This window comes from Salminus brasiliensis, chromosome 21, assembly GCF_030463535.1.
Source record: "Salminus brasiliensis chromosome 21, fSalBra1.hap2, whole genome shotgun sequence".
In the NCBI taxonomy this organism is placed as follows: Eukaryota; Metazoa; Chordata; class Actinopteri; order Characiformes; family Bryconidae; genus Salminus; species Salminus brasiliensis.
The window spans coordinates 23,515,861-23,536,213 of NC_132898.1; the positions used below are offsets into that span (position 1 = coordinate 23,515,861).

Here is a 20,353-nt window from a genome sequence, read left to right on the forward strand (position 1 = left end):
TGGGTGTTTTTTTTTTCTTTAACCATAGACAGGTCCACTTCTTTGGGAGGCGGTGTAGAGTACGAAAGTTCATACCATGAAAACATTGTTAAAGATTTACAAAAAATTTAGATGAAGCTCATTTTGTCCACTTATTTCCCTGTAGCAGGAAACTTTTAAATGAAAAAGATACAGTTCATTTTTAGCAAATATGACAAATATAATTCATTGTGATACATATACTTTTAAGCAGCTCTTCTTAATAGTCAGAGTTTTTAGATCAAGCTAAAATAGTCTAATACATGCATTTGTGGGCACACAGGCAAAAACACATGACGTAAACCTCCTGTTACCATGTGCCGGTGACATTTGACCCTTCTGCACAGCTGAGAGGATTGAACCCTTTATACTGTCATCCTGGTTTAAAGCCAAAAAATAGTTTTAAAGAAAAACCCTGCCACTGAAGCTGAAGCTGTCGCTTTAATTCACTTTAACACTTTAAAGTCATATTTAAAGATTTGTCTACAGGGTAGCAGCACTGTTAAAGGTGGCTCAGACACTTTGATTTCTATGTGATTTTCCTACAGTCGATGTCACATTAAAATAAAGCTGTGACATTTCTAAGGCCTCACTCTAACATTGTTAAGAAGGTTCTCTATTTAGATGGTTCACTGAATGAAATAAATATAAAATGATTTTCTCTGCATGTTTTGGCTTATAAACAGGGCACATTTACATATGATAAGCTACTGTCTGAACACTGATGCATATATAAAATGTATATTGAATAGTATAGAAAAGTATAGAAAAGTTACTTCCTGAAACACTCAATGCTTCAGTACAGCGGGACTGAATACAAATCTATTATTGGCAAGCATCTACAAACAGTGCAAGTCACCACAGAGACAAAAACTATGTGACCAAGTAGAGAACGTGTTTTTTGCTGAGTCAACAGAAACACTGCTTTAAAAGAGAAAGGATTTCCTAAGCACAGAAGAGACCCAGGCAAGGTAAGGCGGTGGATACGAAACAAGGCTTGGGGGACAGTCTAACTATAAATATTTCTGAATGTTTAGACATGTTGTTACTTCGAGGGATTTAGTAGTTCACAATGTTACATTTACATTAGAAAAACATAACTGCAGTGTTGTTATTTATAACTGAACAACAAAAATGTTGTTTCCCTTCTCAGCATAACATAAGACAACAGTTTTTGTTTCAGGACATCTTAAAAAGGTAAAGTAAAAAAAGAAATTCAGCTTACATTTTATTTATGTGTGCCTCAAAACCTAATTGTGAAATAAATATAATAACAGAAACGTCACTTTCTTTTTTTCCATACGAAAGGCAATTATGGGAGACAAAGACATGGAGTGTTTTGGCACAGCTGCTGTCTACCTCCGTAAGCCGGAAAAGGAGAGGATTGAGGCACAGAACAAACCCTTTGATGCCAAAACAGCATACTTTGTGTCGGAGGCCAATGAGATGTACCTTAAGGGTACACTAAAGAGTAGAGAGGGTGGAAAAGCCACTGTTGAAACTCTGTGTGGCAAAGTAAGTGTAGATTTGCTGTCTGTAAAAGATGTTTACATCATTATCTGTCCAGATCCAGGAATTATCTTAGAATGTTTTGCCCAACAGTATTTTCTGTTTTTTGTCAACAGACCCTTACAGTTAAAGAGAATGAGGTCTTTCCCATGAATCCTCCTAAGTTTGACAAAATTGAAGACATGGCCATGATGACCCACCTCAATGAACCTGCTGTGTTGTATAATCTCAAAGAGCGTTACGCAGCATGGATGATCTATGTAAGTACTAAACAAGCTTTGTAGCCCATTTATTCAATTTTTACACTCTGCCAGAACATTTTGCAGGTAATTAGGGTTAATTACATCAAATTAAAATGGACAATTCCACTCACCACTGTTTGTAACAAATGTTATTATATGCAAACGTTAATTTGTAATTTAACACTTTTGCAGACCTACTCAGGGTTGTTCTGCGTCACTGTGAACCCCTACAAATGGCTTCCAGTATACGATGCAGTTGTTGTGGCTGGATACCGAGGCAAGAAGAGAATTGAAGCTCCACCTCACATCTTCTCCATCTCTGATAACGCCTACCAGTTCATGCTCACAGGTATAAAAAACTGAACTAAAAAACAGCCAGCATGACTCTCTGGGCAACTAAGGTTACATTCACACAATTACAACCCAAGTCTGACTGTTTTGTATGTTTGTTCACATTGTTTTCTTTTACATATTGCTGCATCTGACATCAGTCTGAACAGATCACACTGCTGAACTGACCCGCATGTGCAAAACGTCTGTCCTTAACAGCTTTTTTCATGTGCCGTAAACATCGAATGAGTGAACAACTATTTAAAAACTTACTAAAACAACCACTAAAAAGACCACTAAATGACAAGAACAAAGTATAACCACAGTATCATCTGATGACTTCATTTGATGCTGTAAAAGGAATATTTCAACAAATGCAAATTTATGATGAACATTAAGCTGGATCAGTTTAATCAGTGGATCAGAGTTTTTGTAATGCTTATCATTTATTTTTGCCAGTTAACTAGTTCTTAGGAGTGTTTGTTAATTTTTTTTTTTTTTTTACAAAACCTACTTGAACTTGATTGAAATTAACTATTAACCCAACCTACTCGTTATTCACAAAGTGAATTTTTACTTGGGTTTTGGCTGAAGTTCAGGGGAATGTTTCTGAAGGAAAATCTGCATGTGTAATCTGACCAGCGATAGCCAAACCTTTGTGTAAATAAAAATAAAAAGTGTAAATAAAAAGAATGAAGATAATTTAGTGAATAGTGAAAATAAATCCTCTGAATATTAATAATAATAATAATGCATTTTTAATAATTTATCATTAATAAAGATGTTAGTTGTATATGTAGTTATGTGTGCATCTGAGTATTTTTACAACAGCTAAAAACATCTCTCAGTCAATCAGATTACAGAATCAATATTTTTATTGATTACACATTTAGAAATGTGGAGGAGTCAACAAAGATGTTCTTTGAGTTCATTTGTTAAATTTTGCTTCATTATTCGCTAAAATGTATCGCTTTCAGGAAACTCACCCTTTCAGACTAAGGTCACATTGCCACATATCAACTACGTATAAGCATTTAGTACCAGTATGAATGTGGCATAACCAGAATTAAAATTGGTTTTGCTGTTTACACAGCCATGCAAGTAACAAATCTGTCACATATGAAAAAAAAGAAATTACCCGCTGTGTAAACGTAGTCTAAGGTTACTTCCACCACAACAGTCTAGAAGAGTCTAATGTGTACAAAGAGTAAAAAAGTACATGTGAATTTATTACTTATTACTCTTGTTTTTTAACTCCTGTAGATCGGGAGAACCAGTCCATCCTAATCACGTAAGCTTCTCATGCAAATCAAAACCAAATTTTCTTAAATTATACCTCAACTGCATTTACAAATCTGTATGTTGTACCCACAGTGGAGAATCTGGTGCAGGAAAAACTGTTAACACAAAACGTGTCATTCAATACTTTGCGACAATTGCAGTGTCTGGACAGAAGAAGATAGAGCCCGCTACTGGTAAAATGCAGGTGAGTAAATAAATCTTGTATCAAGTATCTGATAGTATCTGAGCTCAAACTCTTTGTTAAATGATCTATCATCCCTCCAGGGATCACTGGAGGACCAAATCATTGCGGCCAACCCCCTGCTAGAAGCTTATGGTAATGCCAAGACTGTGAGGAATGACAACTCTTCTCGTTTCGTGAGTGATTTTAAGCAAAGTAAATAACTGTCAAATATGGCTCATACATCTTGGTGGTAATTGTGTATATTTTTGGGACACACAATGAGCAGGGTAAATTCATAAGGATTCATTTCGGATCTACTGGAAAGCTGGCTTCTGCTGATGTTGAAACATGTAAGAAAAGTTTACAGCTTCAGAGTTTTATGTTTTTGTTTAATAATAAGTTCAAGTGTAACAGTATATTATTTTTCCTAACCTGTAGATCTACTTGAAAAGTCAAGAGTAACATTCCAGCTGTCTGCTGAAAGGAGTTACCACATCTTCTACCAGCTTATGACTGGACACAAACCAGAGCTGCTTGGTATGGAATTTGATCCCATTTCAGATAAACCTCCCAATTTTCATTTTACTTTATTTTTTATATATTCTATCAAGTCATCGTTTAATTTTGATTTTACAGAGGCACTGCTCATTACCACCAATCCATATGACTACCCTATGATCAGCCAGGGTGAAATTGCAGTAAAAAGCATCAATGATGTGGAGGAGTTCACAGCCACTGATGTAAGTACTCAAACATGCACACTTGACTTTTAGTTTAACCAGTACTCTTTGCAAACATTTGTCCTAAGATTTCTTTTCACAGGAGATTAGAATCTCTGCTGCCCATTGGCTTTTAGCAATGTTTTACGGCAGGATACAATATAACAGCTAGAGTAAGGACATACAAGGATATATGTAGCGAATGCCAAAAGAAGGCTGAAAATTATACACTTATGTACCACAAATAAAGGGACAAAAAAAAGATTTACACCAATCCAGTCACTGTGCAATTTAGTTCCTTTTTCTGAAAGTGCATGTTTCTTGTTTAGACTGCTATTGACATCCTGGGCTTCAGCGCTGATGAGAAAATCAACATCTACAAGCTGACTGGTGCTGTGATGCATCATGGCAATATGAAGTTCAAGCAGAAGCAGAGAGAGGAGCAGGCTGAGCCTGATGGCACTGAGGGTAATTTATTTTTCAAAGAATTAATTTAATCTATCCATATAAAATACAAATTGTGGCTTTAATTTTTGATTAATCACTTCCTTCTCTTCAGTGGCTGACAAAATCGCCTACCTTATGGGCCTTAACTCAGCTGACATGCTAAAAGCTCTGTGCTATCCCAGAGTGAAGGTCGGAAATGAGTTTGTGACCAAAGGCCAGACTGTACCTCAGGTAATGAGTCGAAAATTACTTTTTGTTTGTCTAAAAATTAATGAATATTTTTCTCAACAAAGTGTACTGTTGGACTGTACAGGTCAACAATTCAGTCATGGCTCTTTCTAAGTCAGTCTATGAGACAATGTTCTTATGGATGGTTGTGCGTATCAATGAGATGTTGGACACAAAGCAGCCAAGACAGTTCTTCATTGGTGTGCTGGACATCGCTGGATTTGAGATCTTTGATGTAAGTACTTCCTCATTTTTATGGTCACATCATATATTATTATATTTAATAGGAACATAGTCAAAAGGCATTTTCAAATATATTTTGCATACTGTAACAGTTCAACAGCTTGGAGCAGCTCTGCATTAACTTCACAAATGAGAAACTGCAACAGTTCTTCAACCACCACATGTTTGTGCTGGAACAAGAGGAGTACAAGAAAGAGGGAATTGAGTGGGAGTTCATTGACTTTGGTATGGACTTGGCTGCCTGCATTGAGCTGATTGAGAAGGTAAGCTACTTAGCAAAAAAAATCTCCAGGAATAAATGTTATCAGACATATTTAAGTAATCATCTTCTCGGGTTATTTAAAAAGTGAATGTTTTCCACAGCCAATGGGCATCTTCTCCATCCTGGAAGAGGAGTGCATGTTCCCCAAGGCAACAGACACATCCTTCAAGAACAAGCTGCACGACCAGCACCTTGGCAAGTGTAATGCTTTCCAGAAGCCAAAGCCCACCAAGGGTAAAGCAGAAGCTCACTTCTCTCTGGTGCACTACGCCGGAACTGTGGACTACAACATTGTTGGCTGGTTGGACAAGAATAAGGACCCCCTGAATGACTCTGTTGTGCAGCTGTACCAGAAATCAGCAAACAAACTGCTGGCCTTCCTTTATGCAAGTCGTGCCTCTGCTGAAGGTGAGATTAATATTTAATAATATTATATAAATATTGACTAAAATAAACAAATAAACAAACATAAAACTGAAAAACTAATGAAGATGCACTTGGATGTTTTAATGGTAAACTAGATGCTGTAAGCAAAACTGGTGGTGTCTGTAAGAGAGGTGGAAAGAAGAAGGGTGGTTCATTCCAGACAGTGTCTGCTCTATTTCGGGTGTGTGCTTCCTTGTAAATATATAAACTTTGAATATTTAAAGTGTATATGCAAGATTTAAATCACCAGGTATGTTCCAAACCTACGCTTTTTCCACAGGAGAACCTGGGAAAGCTGATGACTAACCTGAAGAGTACTCACCCACATTTTGTGCGATGCTTGATTCCCAATGAATCCAAGACACCAGGTAAGTGAACTGAATATCAACAATTGGTCAGCACCATGTTCATGTACTGGAGTGTACAACAAGTTCTGTACCAATAATATATTCTGTCCTTGTCTAGGTCTAATGGAGAATTTCCTAGTCATCCACCAGCTGAGATGTAATGGTGTGCTAGAGGGCATCAGAATTTGCAGAAAGGGATTTCCCAGCAGAATCCTTTATGGTGATTTTAAGCAGAGGTACAATTACAATACTTGGACCCTATGGCAAATACTTTTACTCATAGGACACCTTCAACTTAATACTCAAGATACCTTGCTACTTTTAAATGCTAAAATTTGAAATACGTTTTTCAGGTACAAAGTGCTAAATGCAAGTGTCATCCCAGAGGGACAGTTTATTGACAATAAGAAAGCTGCAGAAAAACTGCTAAGTTCCATTGATGTAGATCACAACCAGTACAAGTTTGGACACACAAAAGTAAGTGATGTAATCAAAACTTACAGTAAAGTGGTAGTACAATTATTACAAATACTTTTGTTGTATTTTTTAGTATCAACTGTCCTCAAACTCCATTGGGATAAATGTCACTTTTTTCTGATAGGTATTTTTCAAAGCTGGTCTCCTAGGAACCCTTGAGGAAATGCGAGATGAAAAACTAGCAAACCTAGTGACGATGACTCAGGCTCTGTGCCGTGGCTACCTCATGAGGAAGGAGTTTGCCAAAATGATGAAGAGAAGGTATGGATATAGGACATAGATAACTAGATAGCTAATATAATAACCTGTTGTGCAATATATACTATATGATTTTACTTTAATCATGCCTTCTAAAAAATGTGCCAACAGAGAGTCTATCTTCATTATTCAATATAATACTCGCTCATTCATGAATGTGAAACACTGGCCATGGATGAAACTGTATTTCAAGATCAAGCCTCTTCTGAAGAGTGCAGAGACTGAGAAAGAACTAGCACAACTGAAGGAGAATTATGAGAAAATGAAAGAAGACCTTGCTAAAGCTCTTGCTAAAAGAAAGGAGGTTGAGGAGAAAATGGTGATGCTACTGCAGGAAAAAAATTACCTGCAGTTGCAAGTGGCATCTGTATGTATTAAAACACACACCATATAATCATTACTTTTTGGGTGGCCATACATTGTGAAAACATTGGTTTTTGTTTTAATAGGAAGGTGAGAACCTCTCTGATGCTGAAGAAAGATGTGAAGGACTTATCAAGAGCAAAATCCAGCTTGAAGCCAAACTCAAAGAAACAACTGAAAGACTGGAGGATGAGGAGGAAATCAATGCTGAGCTGACTGCCAAGAAAAGGAAACTGGAGGATGAGTGCTCCGAGCTGAAGAAAGATATTGATGATCTGGAGCTCACCTTGGCTAAAGTGGAGAAAGAGAAACATGCCACTGAGAACAAGGTTGATATCTGATTAAACTAACTGCGTGTTTCCTAAGTAAGGGAAATGCTGCCATAATGAGCAAATTAAATCACATCTATCACAGGTGAGGAATTTGACTGATGAGATGGCCACTCAGGATGAGAGCATTGCCAAACTCACCAAGGAGAAGAAAGCACTCCAGGAGGCACACCAACAGACTCTAGATGATCTCCAGGCAGAGGAAGACAAAGTCAACACTCTGACTAAATCCAAGATAAAGCTCGAACAACAAGCTGATGATGTAAGTTTCTATCATCAGTGTCAGGAATATTTATGTGCAGTGGAGTACAATTACAATATGTCCAATTTCCCACACAGCTTGAAGGTTCTCTAGAACAAGAGAAAAAACTCCGTATGGACCTTGAGAGAGCCAAGAGGAAGCTAGAGGGTGATTTGAAACTGGCCCAGGAGAATATAATGGACTTGGAGAATGACAAGCAGCAGTCTGAGGAAAAAAACAAAAAGTAAGTTTGTAAATAAAAAATTGTATCCAAATTCATTAAAACATGATAAAAAATAAGAGTGTGTTTATAGCTCTTCATGTCAATGTTCTACCACAGGAAGGAATTTGAAACAAACCAGCTTTTAAGCAAGATTGAAGATGAACAGGCTGTAACTGCCCAACTTCAGAAAAAGATAAAGGAATTACTGGTAACCTTTAAGTTTAATCATTTTTTTCACTCACTGTTAGGCTAAAAGAAGAGGTTTTAAAGAGAACTGACTATTACTTTTGGTTCCCTTTAGGCTCGAATTGAGGAGCTGGAGGAGGAAATTGAGGCTGAGCGTGCAGCTCGAGCTAAAGTTGAGAAGCAGAGAGCTGATCTCTCCAGGGAACTTGAAGAGATCAGTGAGAGGCTCGAGGAGGCTGGTGGTGCCACTGCTGCTCAGATTGAGATGAATAAGAAGCGTGAGGCTGAGTTCCAGAAGCTGCGCCGTGATCTAGAAGAATCCACTCTGCAGCATGAAGCCACAGCTGCTGCTCTCCGCAAGAAACAAGCTGACAGTGTTGCTGAGCTTGGAGAGCAGATCGACAACCTTCAGAGGGTCAAACAGAAGCTGGAGAAAGAGAAGAGTGAATATAAAATGGAGATAGATGACCTGTGCAGTAACATGGAGGTTGTGGCAAAATCAAAGGTATGACTTAATGCTTTAACATAAGACTTAAATACATTTGTTTGAAACTTCAATAGTAAACAAAGCTTTCTGACAGGCTAATCTGGAGAAAATGTGCCGAACCCTTGAGGACCAACTGACTGAACTCAAAACTACATTTGATGAAAACGTTCGGCAGTTAAACGACTTGAGTACTCAGAAAGCTAGACTCACCAAAGAGGCTGGTGAGTGGAAAACATACAATACATTCACAATTTTCCCTTAATTAAACTAGCACTAAATTAAGCTACTAAACAGGTGAACTTGGACATCAACTAGAGGAAAAAGAGTCTCTAGTTTCTCAGCTCACCAGGGGAAAGCAGGCCTACACGCAGCAAATGGAAGATCTTAAGAGGCACATTGAAGAGGAGGTGAAGGTAAAGTGTTAACTGTTAATTAACTTACATAATCCATACTAATTTGAGTCAAATTCATTTGTGACTATATAAACACACACAAGTTATTGACAAAATGCTAAACATTATACATTCAGCTTAAGTCTATAATGGATGATTTGTAAAATATCTTACTTTATAGATTGCTGCATAAATACATGCTGCACTAATTATTCAGTTGGCTACACTGTAGTCAACTTTTATCAGTTGAACATCCCTGTTGCATTCAAGCCTTTAATAACTTAAAATTGGTCCAAACATGCATAAGAGTCTGACATTAATACAATCACACAAATCAAATCAAGTCAATCACACAAATGTTGCTTTTAAGGCCAAGAATGCCCTGGCTCATGCTGTCCAGTCAGCACGTCATGATTGTGACTTGCTCAGAGAGCAATTTGAAGAAGAGCAGGAAGCCAAGGCTGAGCTTCAGCGTTCACTGTCCAAGGCCAACAGCGAGGTGGCTCAGTGGAGAACCAAATATGAGACAGATGCCATCCAACGTACTGAGGAGCTTGAGGAGTCGAAGTAAGTGTAAAAAAACAAAATAAATAAAAACATATTAGATCTCTTTATTAATTAAGATTTCACTGTTTGTGAATTCACACAAAGGAAAAGGCTTGCCCAGCGTCTGCAGGAGGCTGAAGAAACCACTGAAGCTGTGAACTCTAAGTGCACTTCTTTGGAAAAAACTAAGCAGAGACTTCAGGGTGAAGTTGAAGATCTAATGAATGATGTGGTGAGAGCCAATGCACTTGCAGCCAATCTTGATAAGAAGCAAAGGAACTTTGACAAGGTAATAACATATTAAGAGTTTGTTTTTATATATAAATCCCTTTATCCTCCATTACTGACTTAAAAAAGAAAGAATTGTTACCATACAATCTAAGACCCCATCCAGAAATGCCCGGATATTGTCTTAAGCAGCTTTTTAAAAAATATTGGCATCCACACAACAATGCAAAAGCAACTCGAAAATGCCAGTGATCATTGTGATCACCTCAAACACCTTCACCCTGGAAAGAAGCTGAAACACAGAGAAATGTTTAAAAATATGCAGATACATGTGAACAAGACTTTGTTCCACATTTTTAGATCTTGGCAGAATGGAAGCAGAAGTATGAAGAAGGCCAGGCTGAGCTGGAGGGATCTCAGAAAGAGGTTCGCTGTCTCAGCACTGAACTCTTTAAGATAAAGAACTCATACGAGGAAGCTCTTGACCAGCTGGAAACCCTGAAGAGGGAGAACAAGAATCTGCAGCGTATGTAAAGCAATCATAAACATGCATGCAATGCTATACTTGCATGCATATAGATTACATAATCCCTCCAATATTTCAACAGAGGAGATCTCTGATCTGACTGAACAACTTGGAGAAACTGGAAAGACAATTCATGAGCTGGAAAAGGCAAAAAAGACAGTGGAAACCGAGAAATCAGAAATACAAACTGCTCTCGAGGAAGCCGAGGTATGTTGGGTTTGCTTTTCATTTTGGATTGACAGAATCTATCCATGATTTTTTAAATAAGAACATGATATTTCTCAGGGCACACTTGAGCATGAGGAGTCCAAAATTCTTCAAGTCCAGCTTGAATTCAACCAACTTAAGAGTGAGATTGACAGGAAGCTGGCTGAGAAGGATGAAGAGATGGAGCAGATCAAGAGGAACAGCCAGAGGGTCACTGAGTCCATGCAGAGCACTCTGGACTCTGAGATCAGGAGCAGGAATGATGCCCTGAGAATCAAGAAGAAAATGGAGGGAGATCTCAACGAGATGGAAATTCAGCTGAGCCATGCCAACCGTCAGGCTGCTGAAGCCCAGAAACAGCTCAGGAATGTCCAAGGACAGCTTAAGGTATGTTGCCAGTATAGTTTTTTTATTGAAGCTGTGCCCCTGAAATGTTAGACTGTTGAAAGTAACTTAAACCCAATCAATGTGGGATCAGAATTAACATTATTTTAATCTTTTTTAACTGAAAATAAAAGTTAATGAAATTATATATACACATAGACTAAGGATACTCTTCATTTCTAAATGTGTCAGGATGCCCAACTGCACCTTGATGAGGCTATCAGAGGAGAGGAAGACATGAAGGAGCAGGTTGCCATGGTCGAACGCAGGAATTACCTGATGCTGTCAGAGATTGAGGAACTAAGAGCAGCACTAGAACAGACAGAGAGAGGTTGCAAAGTGGCTGAACAGGAGCTCATGGATGCCAGTGAGCGTGTGGCACTACTGCACTCCCAGGTAAGTTCTGCCAGCTTTTAAATTTACTTCTGACATTAGTTAAATTATTTACAATAATAATGGCTTCTTTTTCCCAAAAGAACATCAGCCTACTTAACACCAAAAAGAAGATGGACGCTGACCTCATACAGATAAAAAATGAGATGGATGAAACAATCCAGGACACAAGAAATGCAGAGGAGAAGGCCAAAAAAGCTATAAGTGACGTGAGTGTTAAACTGCACAGTTCTGATCCAGTGTCAATGTAAATGTAATAAATTAATATAAATATAAAAAGGAGGGTATGTACATATGTACATCAAATGTGCAGGAGTAACACACAAAGTGGCAAAAACAATTCCTTTTTTTCAAACTGCTTTGTTTAAATTGCTATTTTGTATTGTAATTAACAAACAAATTAACAAAATTTGTGAGTAAACAAAAGTTGTGATTTATATTTTCCACTAGGCTGCCATGATGGCAGAGGAGCTGAAGAAAGAACAGGATACCAGTGCTCACCTTGAGAGGATGAAGAAGAACCTTGAGGTTACCGTCAAGGATCTGCAGCATCGTCTGGATGAGGCTGAAAGTCTTGCCATGAAAGGTGGAAAGAAGCAGCTCCAGAAACTAGAATTTAGGGTATGTCGCATTCAGCAAATTCTAAACATTAAAAACAGAAGGAGGAAGCTGTAGTATGAAATATATATTCCAGGTACGTGAGTTGGAGTCAGAAGTTGAAGCTGAGCAGAGACGCAGTGCTGATGCAATTAAAGGGGTCCGCAAATATGAAAGGAGAGTAAAGGAACTGACCTACCAGGTACATTTTTAAATACCTTCTATTTTTTGAAGCGCAAGACTTAATGCATTCTGCATGCATTACAAAACTCACACTACTGTTCTTGTATACAGACAGAAGAGGATAAGAAGAATGTGAACAGATTACAGGATCTTGTGGAAAAGCTGCAGCTAAAGGTGAAGGCCTACAAGAGACAGGCTGAGGAAGCTGTAAGTAAAAATGCAAGACTGCATGCCTGTAGCACTGTACACGTTTCAGGCCAGAATCCTCTTTTCAATGGTAAAACACTTTTCTCTTCCATTAGTGACAAAAATGGTACTATCTCTGATAGCAGACACAGTGCGAGGCACCTTTATACATGTGTTTTGGATACAGAAACGACATATGTTTTGGTTACAGACCTACCCAAGACGTATATTAGACCATTAAAGCGAAATGATTAAACCAGCATCAATTTCTAGGCTTTATTTATGCTAGCCAGTAAAAGTGGCAACACAAAGCTTGTAAGAACGCTAGTTTCCAAAATGATGTTATGAACTAGAGAACATAACAGTAAACTATTCATTTTAAAAGCTAGCTAATATGAATTGATGATGCAAAGGCAATTTCACATGTACTTTAATGCCGCGAAGGAAATATTTAATGCATGTGTTTGACAGTCATATTACTAATATATAGTATAATAATAATAATAATAATAATAATTAGTAATATTATTACTAGCATGATTATGAACCATTTTTGGTATTTTTTTATTATTATTATTAACTAGTAGTATTATTAGACAAACAAAAGTGTACAGCCCAGTCCCTCTAAATTCTGTGTGGGTTCTGTCAGCAGCACAGTTAAAATAGCAACTGTTAAACCCAGCATTGTGGCAACTGTGGTATTTAAGCAGCAGTGTCCTACACAGGTGAAGGGACCTGAGACACGCCCTAAACTTTCCATGCCCCTTTTTCCAGGGACTAAGCTTAGAGCTTAGTGTGAGAAATGGGACAAGGCCTTAGACAGCACCAAATCACCCATCTGAAGCGCTTACCTGGTCATCTGGTCATCTCTCCCGCTCTGTCTGGCCTGGACTCTCTCTCTCTCTCTCTCTCTCTCTCTCTCTCTCTGCCTGTATGGATAATTGGGAAATGTGTTTTTAACAATAACACAGTCTGTCTATGATACCTGTACAAACGAAACACCATACACACCCTACACCCAATACAAACCCTGTTTCTCACCCAGTGGAAAGGAGCTTACAGAAGAAAAGTACAGTAAATTTTAATTTAAACACATTTGGGATCAACAGGCTATCAAAATAGTGGTGGGGACAATTTTAGATAATCAGAAAAATGACATCCAAACTACAAAATAAAAATGCTGCCAGCTTGACAGTCCCAGAAGTTGCAAGGTAGAAATTCATTAAAAATATAGCTAGTAAATAGCTAATAAACTAAGATTTTGAGGTGTAACAATATAGCTAATAAACTGTTCCCTCAATTTTTTTAATCTTTCCCACTTCACCTAGATAGCAGTTAAACTAAAGCTTCTCCTCTAAACTGAGGGACTGGTTTAGCAATGAAATTAGGAGAACCCTGTTTGTTAAATACTCACATTTCACTGTTGCTGTTTTCATGTTAACATTGCCCATGTTTATACACATAATAACTGTAATAATAATTAAACATTTTAAGAAACAATCCTACCAAAATATCATTAGCTGGCTGTGTTTGGTTTACTGCTAACATGAAGCTAGCGCTAATTTCACTGTAACGGCAGCCCTACTTCTAACCTCAGTAAATATTAATTAACATTATTGCTGATAAAAAACAAAATCAGCAATATCACCCAAAAACTATATAGCGTTGATAAATGATCCCTTATGACTTATTTCCTTCTCTTATTCCTCATTTGTTCTGTAATATTTCGCTATGTTCGGTTATTTCTGCCTCACTGCCGCAGAGTTTACCTCAGAATAACGCGCAGGCAGTGCGCGCGCCCTCTCAGGTCACATTTGGCGGGAAGCGCGGGAAGCCTTCCTGTCCATTGAAAGACTGAAGCTGACTGATACCTTTTCTAGTAACGCCTGTATATAATAAACATAACCAGACGTCCTCTTTTCTTGTACATGTACATATTCTGTGTTACTAAACTGGGTAGCTACATGTCCGGGCTTTCTCACCGCCACTGCTGTTCTACAGGCACCTACACCTGCACCTACACCTACACCTGCACCTGCACCTGCACCTGCACCTGCACCTACACCTGCACCTGCACCTACACCTGCACCTGCACCTGCACCTACACCTGCACCTGCACCTGCACCTGCACCTACACCTGCACCTGCACCTGCACCTGCACCTACACCTATACCTGCACCTGCACCTGCACCTACACCTGCACCTACACCTACACCTGCACCTGCACCTGCACCTGCACCTACACCTGCACCTGCACCTGCACCTGCACCTGCACCTACACCTACACCTGCACCTACACCTACACCTGCACCTACACCTGCACCTGCACCTACACCTGCACCTGCACCTACACCTACACCTACACCTGCACCTACACCTACACCTGCAGCTACACCTGCACCTACACCTACATCAGTCAAACTGCTCCCCACCACAAACAGCTGAGCTCAGTCTAAAAATGCTTAAAGTCAAATGCAAATGTAACAAATCAGTTTGACTTTACCTGAGCTTTTTATTCAATTCATGTATATATTTCTTACATTGGCATGGAGATAAAAACATAATGGTAGTAAAGATGGACCTTTCTTCTTATTATTAATAATAATAATAATATTTTACTTGTGAGATATCAACATATGCTATTAAGGCAATTTACTAGTTTTGTTATGTTATGTTTTTATAGTTATGTTCGTTAACATAGTTCATTAACATGATTTCAGAGATATTTAACTCCCTCCTAGCATCACATACACACACACATACACACATCACCATGGTCCTACAACCAAGGCCCCCAGGGTCAGTGTCAGGGTCAGGGTCAATATGTTCACCCTACATTACCATTTTACATTAAATGTCTCACATTACTGTGAGGAGGATTTTTAATTGCATTCACCCTAATAGAGCATCAGTGAGGTCAGGTACTGGTGTTGGATGAGGAGTTCTGACACTCCAACTCATCCCAAAGGTTTTGGGTGGAGCGCCATCATAGTTCCACTGCTCCACAGCTCAATGCTTAGGCTCGTGTGTGGTGGGTCCAGAGTGTCCCATTCTATTGCCTATACATAAGGGATTACTTAGTACAAACAGTGTATCAGCAACACATACACTTTACAAATTCACAAATTCAGTAAAGGGAAGCTCAGAAAGTAGAGGAGGGGACGTCTGGAATTTTGAGGGTTTTGTTCGAAGTGGAAATGAGACCCATGGCTTATGAATGGTCTTCTTCCGCAGGAGGAGCAAGCTAACACTCACCTGTCCAGGTTCAGGAAGGTGCAGCATGAGCTGGAGGAGGCTCAGGAGCGTGTTGACATTGCTGAGACCCAGGTCAACAAGCTGAGAGCCAAGAGCCGAGATGTTGGAAAGGTAAGTGGCATCTGGTTACCTTTTGAGACGGTTGCTCCAAGGCCACTGAATGTTTGAACACTGAACATTAAATTCAGTCACCCAAATCTATTCCATTTATACATGCCCACTGAGTGTTTTGAAAATGGTGATGTTTAAATAATTTATAATATGGTGGTACATGAACCCACATAAATGTCAGAAGTGGAGCTCAGGGGAAAAATAGAAGATGTGGACTAAAGCCTTTGTTTGAAATTCAGCAGTAATAGATCTTTAAAGTTTCTGTGGCATACGTGTACATGTAGGGGAGATGGATTCTGTGGGTACCTTTGAAATCAGCACAACATCTGTTGTCCATACACAGTAAAAATTTTTAAATTAGTTTGCTTCTTTTAATTGTATACAAAACATTGTAGAATTACAGAAATTAACAACTTAAAAGTACTTTGCCAATAATTACAAATGACATTTCTTTACTATTATTTAGTATTTAGTATTCTACTTTCTTGCATATGATTAGATTTATTTAAAATGACAACCATTATCTGTAATCAAGCATGCAGATAACAATGGTTTATTGTTCATAAAAAAAAAAACTTTGCAATTTTAGGATGAATTTCATCCTTTTATATTTTTGTATAAGTTCTGCAGCAAACATATGCATCTTTCCCATTGGCTCCTGGCACCTTCTATTTACATACAGGGCATGTCCTACAGTCACTGACACTCATTGTGTTGTTGTTTCCCCTGGGCTACCTTCTCTTAGGTGTCCTTGCATGTTTTATGTAATTGGGGACAGTCTGGCCTCAGACCTGTAGATCTTAAGAGCACATAACGTTCTTCTGTGTTGCTGAGTGTGTCTCTGGCTCTGTCCTAGTGTTTACTCTCATGCTCCCAGAATTTTTTTTTTGGCAGTGTTTCACTTTAATTTAGCAGTTTTTGTTTGGTAGATGTTACTGCAGTCATTTGATATTTTAGGATTCTTTTTTACATAATTTGGTTAGCTACAGTCCAAAAAAAATAACATTTAGAAACCATGCATAACGTGCAACAACATCTGAGAACCTGTGACATGGATTTGATGCTAACCATGTTTTCTAATGCTTAATAAGAATTAAGTAAGATAACAAATAAAAAATATTGACAGTGTTTCTTTTTTTCATTTCAGGGCAAGGATGGCGACTAGAGAAAGGACATGAGAAGGAAATGGTCATAATAAAGGAATAAGCTGGGTAAAGGTTTTTGCAACGTGACAGTAATAAAGGATGTTTATGTATTAAGTTTGTGATAGAATTTCTCAGACGTTATTAAAGGGCCCATATAAAGAGAAACTGAAATGTCATCAAGAAAAATAACATAAAAATAGCATATGGGCCCTTTAAGAGAAGTCTGATTTCATTGTGTTGTGCTTTTCCATCAGCTCTAAAACATGAAACAACAAACACATCACACTTTTCTGACGTGAAAAATATGAATGTCTTTATCACTAATTCTCTTATAAACATTTTCTTTTTTTTTCAATTTCTCAGAGGTGAATGACACAATATGATACAAAGTTAGCCATTCTGGACATTTTTGTGCCATCTGTACAAAATGGAGCAATACGGAAGACTGGAGAAAAAGGGACCTCCCTCATCTCCCTCACAAACTTCAACAAAAAGAAATGTAAAAAAAAAATAAATAAAAAAGCAGAGGGAGACAAACATTCCTATTCACATTATTCAATTCACTGTAATACTGAAGGCTTTTACATAATACTGATTATGTTAGTAATAACTTAATTATGGCAATTTTTTTAACAATACAAACATCAAAGCCAAGCCTTAAACCAAAATGGTCACAATGAAGCTGCGTCATGCTGTTTCTCTCAGTCAGTCTCTGTGTTCTTTATTGTGCTCTTATGAAGAATTATACTCAATATTAAATCCAGTATTGCTAAATCGTTTCCTTTGTTTTCTGAACACAAACAGCTGTCCTTAAAAAAGTCAATTCAATTGAGAATCCGCACAGACCTAAGGTAACCCATGACGTCATTTAAAACTAAACCATCTGAAAATACCTTTTTTTAGGTTGCCTCTAGTAAGTAAACACTTTGGAATGCCAGATACTGACTTTTTCTTCTTTTGGCCAAATTAAAACTGCGGGATCTCTGAAGGAAAAATAAAACGATTCCATAAAACTTAGGCGCAACTACGCTTCTAAAAATCTAAATCTCAATAAATACTTTCATGCAGTATACATATCAAAACAAAGCTTTTAAAAATCCCACATAAACTCAGGATATCTGAAATACCTTTTTTTTTAAAAAACAAAGTATGTACCCAGTTAGGACAACGGCTGTAGAGTCTTGGGCAGTTTCCGAGCTATGAATGTGCTTCTGTGGAGAATTAAAGTTCTGTGGTCACTTGTATAAAACATCGTATGTGAATTCTGCCAATTTCGCTCTAATTAAGCCACATAAAATCTCTTAAATGGGAAAAAGTTCAAATAGGAAAATTTAAACAGAATTTGGAACATATTCACATGTTTAAAGGTGCTCAAGAATGAAGAATTGTATTCATTCTGGCTGAATAATGAGTTTCTGGCATCATGGAAGTGACAAACCGTGATCACTCTTTTTCCTCCTTCAAAAGAAAATCTGATAGAACTAAAACAGAACTGTAAAACGAACCATGATTCTTGGCTTGGGCATGCAGTTCTAGGAAAACTTTTAAATGGGTATACAACTTTTACTTTATGCTCGTCTAAATCATTCCTGACATCTTACACTTATTTTACTAAGGCTTCTAAATGGTTCTTGGCTTAAACCCTACAGTTCTAGATATAGAACCTTCACCTTATGCTGAGGTTATTTAAACTTTAAAGATGAAATAACCTCTACATCAGGTAAACATAATATCCCAGTTAAATATTTTTCCCGGAATTTTATGTTTGAACAAAGTACAATTTAGGAACCTATATTTTGCGAGTGTGAGGTGTTAGGTCTGACACAGTTAAGCACTTTAGTTTTTGACAGTTGCAAAGTTTAAATATCAACTTACAGCTTTAAATTCATCACTTAAGATGTTTTATGCAAGCATACAGTGTTTTGTAATAGTTACCTAAATGATATCCAGTGCACTGGGTAAAGTGTACAGTGCACCACATATCAAAACACAAACCATTTTAGAATTAGCCTGGAAGTAAGGACTGTCACTTTCCCATCATGCACAGGGAAACAACACCCCAGAAAACATTCTCTTCATCAAAGAAAAACTAAATAAATAAACAATAAATTACACTGAGCTCATTCAGCTCAGCATGGTTTTAGAACCTCATATTTACATCAATACAACACACAGGCAAAATAGTATCGCTTTCCTATAGACAGAGGCAATGGTACAGGCCCAGAGTTTAGAAGAGGGAGCATGTCGCCAAGCCAATGCTAGAGGCTTAGCTAAAGAACCAAGACTGTAAGATTTCAAACTAATCGTCTTCCTCAGCTATTCTCATGAATTCAGAATTGGCCAAACTCAAGGCCCCTACGACACGTCTGTCCAATAGGAGTAGTGCACCAAGGCACTGTTGGGTAGCAAATCAGGCAGCCACTTTTGTACACAATATATGCCCTTTAAACATTCTACGAACATCTTTTCTCAAATAACGTCAAAATATGACTTTTGTCCTATTTTACACAAAGCAGACAACCAATAAGGGCCGTGCCTTCTAGGCAGAGAAGATATGCATAACAGGGGAAATATTTGGAGTAAATTTAAAACATCCCAGGCTGTTGAAACCACAAAGCACTGGGCATGATGTTAAAACCAGAAAGTAGCAAGGCGTTAATAAAAAAAAAAAAAACGGAACAAAACAAAAACAAGCTAAGCTTTAAGATTGCAAGATGCACATTTTCAAAAGAAGTGCTGTAGTCGTCGTTACATTTCAACAGAGAGTATCATTATTGTAAACACTGGTCAAGATCCAACAACCAAAACACCTTGTCCTTGATCAAATGTTGGACTTAGCAAGCAGGCTTCGGAGCACACATTACATTTATGGCAACTTGAATAATGTTTTTCAAAAGAAAAAAGATAATAAAATAACGAACGAAATCATGTTCAAAAATGTACGACCCAGAGGAGTCTGTAGAAGATATGCACAACGACAGGTCACCAAGACACAAACAGCATCTCAATCAACCCATCCGGCTTTGTTGAGAACATCAGCTGCTCTTTCAGAAAGCACTTCAGAATGGGGCACGGAGGTTTGGGAAGACAACAGGAGCAAAAAGGGAACATGGAGGAGGTTGTGAGAACAGAGAAGATTGTGAGATTGGGTTTGAGAAAATCACACAGGAAAAGGGCAGTGAGAGAAACTCAACGTTGAAAAAGGGGGTAAAGCAACATCAGCTGGACCAAGATAAGGACGCCCACTGGACAGTGTAAGGAATGGCCCCTTCCACATTCTGAGGTGTTCTCCTGAAAAGGGGACAGAAATGAAAGTAAGTAACAATAAATCATTATTGTTGTGTGTGTTCCACTCGTACCAGCGCACACCACCAGCACACCACCATGTTAGTGACACTGC

At 38.1% G+C, this 20,353-nt stretch overlaps 2 protein-coding genes across 2 annotated transcripts in view; one reads left to right on the forward strand and one right to left on the reverse strand.

Moving 5' to 3' along the window:
* Positions 1 to 1,449: 1,449 nt before the first annotated feature.
* Positions 1,450 to 17,018, forward strand: LOC140543450 (myosin heavy chain, fast skeletal muscle-like). The gene is made up of 39 exons (XM_072666587.1): positions 1,450 to 1,537; positions 1,654 to 1,787; positions 1,962 to 2,118; positions 3,363 to 3,390; positions 3,474 to 3,585; positions 3,666 to 3,758; positions 3,851 to 3,914; positions 4,003 to 4,101; positions 4,201 to 4,304; positions 4,613 to 4,751; positions 4,843 to 4,961; positions 5,044 to 5,193; positions 5,294 to 5,464; positions 5,565 to 5,853; positions 5,985 to 6,070; positions 6,170 to 6,257; positions 6,355 to 6,472; positions 6,590 to 6,713; positions 6,838 to 6,974; positions 7,083 to 7,338; positions 7,421 to 7,663; positions 7,749 to 7,925; positions 8,003 to 8,148; positions 8,245 to 8,335; positions 8,429 to 8,818; positions 8,895 to 9,021; positions 9,095 to 9,213; positions 9,563 to 9,759; positions 9,844 to 10,027; positions 10,327 to 10,492; positions 10,575 to 10,699; positions 10,778 to 11,086; positions 11,276 to 11,479; positions 11,560 to 11,685; positions 11,927 to 12,097; positions 12,171 to 12,275; positions 12,368 to 12,463; positions 15,677 to 15,808; positions 16,956 to 17,018. The coding sequence occupies exons 1-39, from the start codon at positions 1,465 to 1,467 to the stop codon at positions 16,971 to 16,973; spliced, it is 5,667 nt and encodes a 1,888-aa protein (XP_072522688.1). The 5' UTR covers positions 1,450 to 1,464; the 3' UTR covers positions 16,974 to 17,018.
* A 221-nt stretch (positions 17,019 to 17,239) lies between these two features.
* cacna2d2b (calcium channel, voltage-dependent, alpha 2/delta subunit 2b) overlaps positions 17,240 to 20,353 on the reverse strand; it is a 51,436-nt gene continuing 48,322 nt past the window's right edge. The window contains exon 38 of the mRNA XM_072666588.1: positions 17,240 to 20,244. Coding sequence (XP_072522689.1) covers positions 20,143 to 20,244 — 102 coding nt within the window. The 3' untranslated portion in view covers positions 17,240 to 20,142. The remainder of the gene's footprint in view (positions 20,245 to 20,353) is intronic.